General features: G+C 37.2%; 1 protein-coding gene across 1 annotated transcript in view; it reads left to right on the top strand.

The window, feature by feature from the left end:
- Positions 1-2,291: 2,291 nt before the first annotated feature.
- Positions 2,292-8,130, top strand: part of LOC117108842 (extracellular matrix protein 3-like) — a 58,464-nt gene continuing 52,625 nt past the window's right edge. Inside the window, exon 1 of the mRNA XM_033251011.1 lies at positions 2,292-7,477. Coding sequence (XP_033106902.1) covers positions 2,458-7,477 — 5,020 coding nt within the window. The 5' untranslated portion in view covers positions 2,292-2,457. The remainder of the gene's footprint in view (positions 7,478-8,130) is intronic.

Below are 8,130 nucleotides of genomic sequence, written 5' to 3'. Positions count from 1 at the left end.
TGTATACGAAGTTCCGAACATCGTAATGCAGTTTCAATAGTAAGAAAGAGGGGTGCCGCCAGGCCCCCTTCGGGATAGCTGCTCCCCTCCCCCGTCGGGGAGAAACACCATCATTCGTTAGGAAGAAGAAAAAAATTATATGTATTTTGTACATATTAGTTGACTCTAAAATCGATTAAATAAGGCTTTGAAACCCATAAATTGTAAAAATATTTCGGGCTTCCCTCCTCACATAATAGGCCTAGGCCAACTAGTTGTATTTCTTCCTATATAAGTTTAAATGTAAATCATCCAGAAGTTACTTGATGATTTTTCTAACTGACAGTGGTCGGCCATTAAACAGTAATCAGCTTATCTGAAGCTAAACTATACTGTACTCTAGTTCTAGGTGGAGTGACAGCAACAGCCCAAACAAAACACCCATGATGGAGGTCCAGCAATTAAAGTGTTTTTGGGTCTGAATCGACCACAATCTGTAATTTTTTTTCATTTAGTACTTTAAATTTACTGGTCGATTTTTAAATCATTTTTATGTTAAGGATCTGTCAACTTAATGTGGCCTAAACCTTTATTAAAAATAATTAAATTTGTGTTATTATTTAATATTTATGATATTAACATAATTGTTTAGTTTATGCCTCAGTCTAGTGGTTAATTTAAGTAAGGCTTATGTGCTCTGTGTTCATATCCATTAACAAAAAATTGTGGCTATTAGCATACAAGAGACAGAAGTTGAGAATGACTTTAAATGATATAGCGCCCTCTGTAATGTATTTCATTTGCAAGGTCCAATGTGATTATTAGTTGAGTTGTAGCGTATGTTAAATTTTTATTCCTCCATGGTTAAATATTAACAAGGTGCTGATAGGGTTGGGAAAAGATTAGGAGCAGGGGATAATGAAAAAGTGAGTGGTACTAGCAGGCATAATAGGTGAAATGATGAGAGTCCTAACTACTTAAAAATATTTTTTATTTTCAACAATTTCCTGTGGGGTATGGCTTAAACTTTTACGCTATAAATTGAACTACAACTGAATCGTTCCTAACAAAATTTTCTGTACTGTTGTTTTATTCATGAGCATCAGTAAACCTTTTTGTGCGCAGTTGTGACACGTTTGATCGTTATTATTTTCATTATTATTAGTGTAGACCTACATGTTTTGAGTTTTGAGTTTTTTTTAATCTGAAATATTAACAAAATAATCTTTTTATCATTATTATTACACTTTATTATTATTATTATTATTATTATTATTATTATTATTATTATCATTATTATTATTATTGTTAGTTTGTTAGTATTAGCATTATTACTGCATTATTATTATTATTATTATTATTATTATATTCGACCTATATATTGTATGAACTTTGTTTATATTATTCTATTGCTGATTTTTATTGAGTTTGTAATATTGAATCTATTTTTGAAAAGCCAGTCTCATTTAACTTTGCTCTTATTTTTATTTTTTCTAATGATTTTAATGAGACATATAGGCCTAAATGTAATGAACTGAACAATCTATTATTATTTTCCTAATATGAAAACGAACTCCATGACGCTAGTGGAACAATTAAGCATAGAAAGCACAACACAACCATAAAACCGTCAAAAAATTATCAATTATCATTAGGCCTATGCTGTTGGAATTATTAAAATCTACATTATATTATATGAGACTAATTTTACAACGTCATTATTATCGTTTTACAAGGCGGTAACTACCACTGCAAAGTATGAGCAAGTATGACATTTTCGCTTCTTCTCATACACTGCAGTTTTCTACTCAAAATCGAGTACGCAAGTCTTTATATAAAAACCGAAAGGTTCACTGATTAATCTCGGATAAGATAGTAGGCCCTGTAATACATAGGCCTCTCCAAGTATCGAAATGCACGATGGCATGCATTTCGATCTTGGAGTATGCATTATACTTCAAGTCTTCTATAGTGTGAGAGAGAAGGCCAAAGCGTGATTCGCTCAAGTTAACTAGACTCCGCCCCTTAGCCTGTTTACTCAAAGATAATAACTGTAAGTTTAATAGCATTCAGAATACATTAACAATACACGATTTATTTGGAAATAATAATTTCCAACAAATTTGTCAAGAAAGTTTAATATTATTATTTGTGTAGAACCATGGTATAATACCTCCATGGTAGAACCTACATCAGACTAGGACTAGTTTGTGTAGACCCGAGTGCATTTGGCGGAGTAATAATACTGTATTGAGTGACAGAAACAACTGGTGACTTGCTAAGCCGATTCAGCGGCGAACATAAACTGAAGTTTTTCAGTTTGGTTTGTCACTCGATGCTTGGCGGCCGCGGGAGTAGTTTGCTGTGCTGGAGAAGGAATTTCGGGCTCGGTGAACTTTCCAAAACTGTGAGTTTAGTGCCTGCTTTTTATAAAAGCAGTTTTGGCATTTTTGTAATCTAGCCCTGTTTATTATCACAATGGCTAGTTGGAAATTCATTGCGCTAACAGCAATGTGCTTCTTCAGAAGCTCAAGTGCTAATTTTGGAGTTTCGAATACAGCCGTAGTGGCATCTTCTACTCGTGGGGACGTACCCGAACCTCAGCTACCGCCTGATCTTCCTTTCATTGAGACGATTATCGCTAAAAATACAGGTATTTCTGTCCCATTTGGACGTCAGCATTTCGTAGATCCAGAGAGTGAATTGAAAATAAATGTTCAACCCGGAGATACTTGTACAGTGTATATTTTAGAAGATCCACTATCGCAAGTCCCTGGACGTCTTTCTCCTAATCCATTCCCGTGTCAGTTTGGCATTAATGAATTGAGTTATTCCCATTTTGGTGCCCGAAAACCTCAAATGGATAGGGTAAAATTGCAGTTGCGTTATGATACAGAAGATGAAACATTCATCATTCCTTTCATGATGGAAGTTCGAGTTGAGTCCAAGCAACTCGAGATTGTCACAAAGAACATCCCATTAGCGGTTCAAACCCTTCAAGGAACCAGTGACTTTATAGATAATAGTAAGCTTACATTTTCTTATGATCGCAGTAATGAAATTTGTAAGGTACTTGTGCTCACTTCAGCTACTGGACTTCCCCGATATGGAGAAATCAATAATGCTATTCAACGTGGAAATTGGTATGACTGTGATAGTTTTCTAAATCGTTCAGTTGCGTACGTTCATACTCATGATGAAAAATCACCCCGTGAGGACTACATCCCAATGTTGGTTCAGCTTTATGATATGAACAATAGCCCATTGAAACAAGAATACTTTCAAATGACTGTACGTATTTTAGCAGGAGAAGCCAACAAACCACCCCAGGCAATCCCTACAGCAATCATGGTCATGGAGGCCAACCAGTTTGTGATGACTGCCATTACACCTCTTGAACTTGGAGCTGAAGATGATGGTACCCCATTTAATGATATTGTTTTTAACATTACTAGTCCACTTGGAGAAGGTGAGGGATACATTGTCAGCACAGATGACCGTAACCTTCCTTTGAGTTCTTTTACTCAAGGAGATGTTTTTGCCCTTAAGATTGCATATGTACCACCATCTGAAGACTCTGATGAAGAACGCATTTTTACAGTAGACTTTGAAGCTGTTGATTCTGAGCTGGCCACATCAGATCCAATGCAATTCTTTATTTCTGTGAAACCAAAAAACACTCTAGCACCAGTTGTAACAAGAAATACTGGTATGATACTTTATGAAGGTCAGTCTAGAGCTTTCTTAACATCCCAAAATTTACAAATATCTGATGAAGATAACCGTGAAGATGTAATCATCACTCCAATAAATGGACTTGTTCATGGTGAAATTCAAGTCAATGGTGTAAGTGGACAAAAGTTTTTTACTATTGATGACTTGGATGCTGGTGTTGTCACCTATCACCATGATGGCTCTGACACAACCTCCGATAACATTGTTTTTAGGATGACAGATGGAGAGCATGAAGTTGAATTCCTCTTCCCTGTATACATCCGCCAACAAGATGATGAACCACCCGTCGTCAATGTCAATACAGGAATAACTCTCAACAAGGGTGAATATTATCCAATTACTCCATTTATCCTGAGTGCTACTGATATTGACTCTGATGATAGCAAAATTACTTACTACTTGGAACCACCCTTCTCATTAGAAAGTCGAATTGTTCGCCGTGTTGTAAATGCACCAGCAGATCCCCAAAACTGGGAGTATAGAAATAATGTTTATGAGCAAGTTGTATACCAGTGGACCCAAGAAGACATTATCAATGGGCTCATCTTCTATCGCCATATTGGTGGAATAAGTACTGATGTTGTGATGGACCAGAATTTGTTCCGTGTTGGTGATGATAATATTCCACCAAATCTCTCACCAGTCCAGACATTCATTGCAAAAGTACTTCCTGTAGATGATCAGCCACCATTTCTATACCCAGGCACCACATTGCAGTTAACAGTAGATGAATTCGAACTGGCAGCAATTCTGAAAAATCAGCTTCGCTATACAGACTTGCACAGTGATGATCGTGACCTTGAGTATACAATAACCACCCAGCCTTATGATGTTGACACCAACAACCCCTTTCCAGCTGGACAAATTGTCATGTTTGAAGATCCTAGTATTGTTGCTTATAAGTTCTCTCAGGCCATGGTCAACCACAAGAAAATTGCTTACAAACCACCAAGCTCAGAACTTGGTATTGCTCCACGTATGATTGAATTTGCATTTGCTGTGCAAGATACAGAAGGCAATATATTATCTGGTCAATTATTCTCAATCTTCCTCTTGCCAGTCGACAATAAACCTCCAGCAATCACTAACTCAGGAATAACCATTTTTGAAGGAGGATCAATTGTCTTTTCTAATTTAAATCTAGATGTTACTGATGAAGATACAGACTTAAGCCAAATTAGATTCTATGTTGTGGATGAGCCCAAACATGGTTCTATTAATTTAAACTCAGTTCCAATGGTCAAAGGTGAATACTTTCTTTATGATGACATCGTCAATGGAAGAGTGTCTTACACCAACAGTGGATCTGAAGCGCTCAGTGACTCTATAGGGTTGGAAGTGACTGATGGAGTTCACAAGATGCCAATCACAATAAACATCCAAATTAGACCAGTGGATGATCAACAACCAATTATTGACCTACCACCAGGTACCCTTGGTTCTTACATTGAAGTGCCAGAAGGATCATCAAGTCTTATTACATCAAACATTTTAAGTGCATCAGACCCTGATACAGAAGATCTTATGCTGATGTTCATTGTTGACAGTCCACCCAAGAAGGGAGTAATTGAAAATGGGGGTGTTCAAGTTAACAGTTTCACCCAACAGGATATCGTAAATGGATTTATTAGCTACCGTCATACTGGAGGTGAGATTGGACCAACCATGGCTGAAGATTCTTTCAACTTAACATTGTCTGATATGTCAGATGAATTTATTAGTGGTGGCAACCGAATTACTCAAATTGAAGTGTTCGTTACAATCTTGCCAGTTGACAGTGTACCACCAAATGTAACCTTTGGAGACTTCCTCTTCGTTGATGAAGCTGGCAAGGGTCAGATGACATTGGATAACATTCTTGTTTCCGATCCTGATACTAATGTTGATGACATTACTTGTATGATAGTGACCCAACCAAATAATGGTTATATCGAGAACATCTCACCTGCTCCAGGTTCTGAGAAATCAAGAGTTGGAAGACCAATTTCATCTTTCACAGTTATGGATTTGCGAATGGGACACATCAATTACGTACAGAGCATGTACAAAAGTGGAGAACCTGAAGAAGATCGTTTCACATATCGTTGTACTGATGGTATCAACTACTCAGACAATTACTTCTTCCTCATCAGTATAGCACCATCAAATGATGAGAAACCAGAGTTGTACATCACTCAACTCCAGGTTTCAGAAGGTATGAGGCAAGTGATCAATGAGATTAGATTGGATGCAGAAGATGCTGATCTACCAAAAGAAGAACTTCACTTTTTTGTAGTATCTCCTCCTAAACATGGTCAAATTGTTTTCCAAGAATCAAGTGGCATGATACCAGTAAGCAACTTCTCCTTAAATCAGGTTAAATCTAATCTTATCTATTATGAACATGATGACACTGAAACCACAGAAGATTCCTTCGAAATCCGTTTAACTGATGGAAAATATGATGTTTTTGGAACTATGCCAATTATAATTACCACCATGGATGATGAGACACCCCGTTTGACCATAAACAATGGCATCAACATAGATATTAAGGAGACCAAAGTAATCACTAACCGTATACTTAAAGCAACAGATCTCGACTCTATTGATGCCAACCTTACGTACGAGGTACGATATGGGCCTGAATTTGGTGTTTTACAGCTACTCTCGGTAGATGGTGCTCCCGTACAAAATTTAACTATTGGAAGCACTTTCCAGCAGTGGCAAATTGATGAAGGGCTCATCAGATATGTCCATCTTGGAGATGCTGGTGTAAGAGATCTCATAAAATTTGATATCACTGATGGATCCAACCCACTTATCGACAGGTATTTCTATGTGACTGTCAACAAACTAGATAATGTTCACCCAGTTGTTGTAAACAAAGGCCTGACCCTACCAGAAGGTGGAAGAATGACCCTTACAACCAGTCTGTTGAGCACAAGTGATATTAACAGCCCTGATGAAGACCTGACATTTATCATTACCAGAGCACCATCCAGAGGTCACCTGGAGAGCACAGACATGCCAGGTGTTCCAATTACATCATTTACACAACTTGATCTGGCTGGCAACAAGATCTACTATGTTCACACCTCAGATGAAGAAGTAAAAATGGATAGCTTCCAGTTTGAAGTGACAGATGGACTCAACACTGTTGTGCGTACATTCAGAATTTCACTCAGTGATGTTGATAACAAGAAACCTGTTGTTACCATTCTTCCATTGACTCTAAATGAGGGACAAAACAAACTGATCACTCCATTTGAACTTCGAATCGATGATCGTGACACCAGTGATGAACGCCTTCTAGTCACAATCACCCAATTACCTGTGCATGGTAATCTGTTGTTTAACAACTCTGACATCGTAACAAGCTTTACTATGGAAGATCTGAACAACAACTTGATCAGTTACCAAAACGATGGAACACCATCCACCACCGATAGCTTCTCCTTTATAATCTCAGACGGCACACATAATGAGTTCTACGTCTACCCTCAACTTGTTACAACAACCCGCACCCCACAACGTATGCCAATTAACATAATTACTGTCGACAACGGTGTCCCACAGATGGTTGTCAATCGTGGTGGATCGACGGTGGGAAACATTGGACCAACTGGTCAACTTGGCTTTCTCATCACCAACAAGTATCTCAATTCAGAAGATAGGGACAGTGAAAATGGTGGGCTCACTTATACAATTACAATCCAACCAAAAAATGGCTACATAATGAACTCTGCAATGGGAAATGTCAGCATTGATAGTTTCACTCAAGGTAAGAATTACCAAACAAAAGTGTTTTTTTTTTTCAAAGATACTGTATTCATTCAAATAAATGCCCTGCTTTTATTAAACTCCCCTCTCCCTCAAATAGATTCCACCTCCGGAGCCTTATTTGAATAAAAGCCTTTCCTAATAAACATCCCCCCCCTCCCAAATGACTTTAAAAATATCTAATTAATAATAATAATAATAATTTTGGATTATATAGCGCATTATGCTAAAGCCTCAATGCGCTTAACAGTAAAAATAAAATTCGGGAAAAAAAATTAAGAAAAATACAAGTTAAAAAGGTGAGTTTTTAAAGCTGCCTTAAAATCATCAAAGGAAGTTGCCTGTCGGATTGTAATAGGCAGAGCATTCCAAAGAAAGACAAAGCAACATCTTTCTCAACACATCCTAATTATATTCTACTCCAGTAGAATTGCATTTTTTACTAACCTGGTTGGGATCAATAACTTTTTATGATTATTTTGAGGGTAATTACTGGTATGTGTTGTAGTTCCACATTTACAGTGAAATTAAGGGGTGTTTATTAGTTTGTATGTATCCATTTTACACCAAAAAGAATAAATAAACACCTCCCATGAATCAACTACACCTCCAAAAAGCCTTTTCACTAATAAATGCTCTGGGGCGTTTACTTGA

This window comes from Anneissia japonica, unplaced genomic scaffold (genome assembly GCF_011630105.1).
Source record: "Anneissia japonica isolate Jap-2015-1 unplaced genomic scaffold, ASM1163010v1 scaffold6417_len956965_cov193, whole genome shotgun sequence".
NCBI classification, from domain to species: Eukaryota; Metazoa; Echinodermata; class Crinoidea; order Comatulida; family Comatulidae; genus Anneissia; species Anneissia japonica.
Note: the sequence above shows the minus strand (reverse complement) of the source record. Positions and strands in the feature narration are given on the sequence as shown.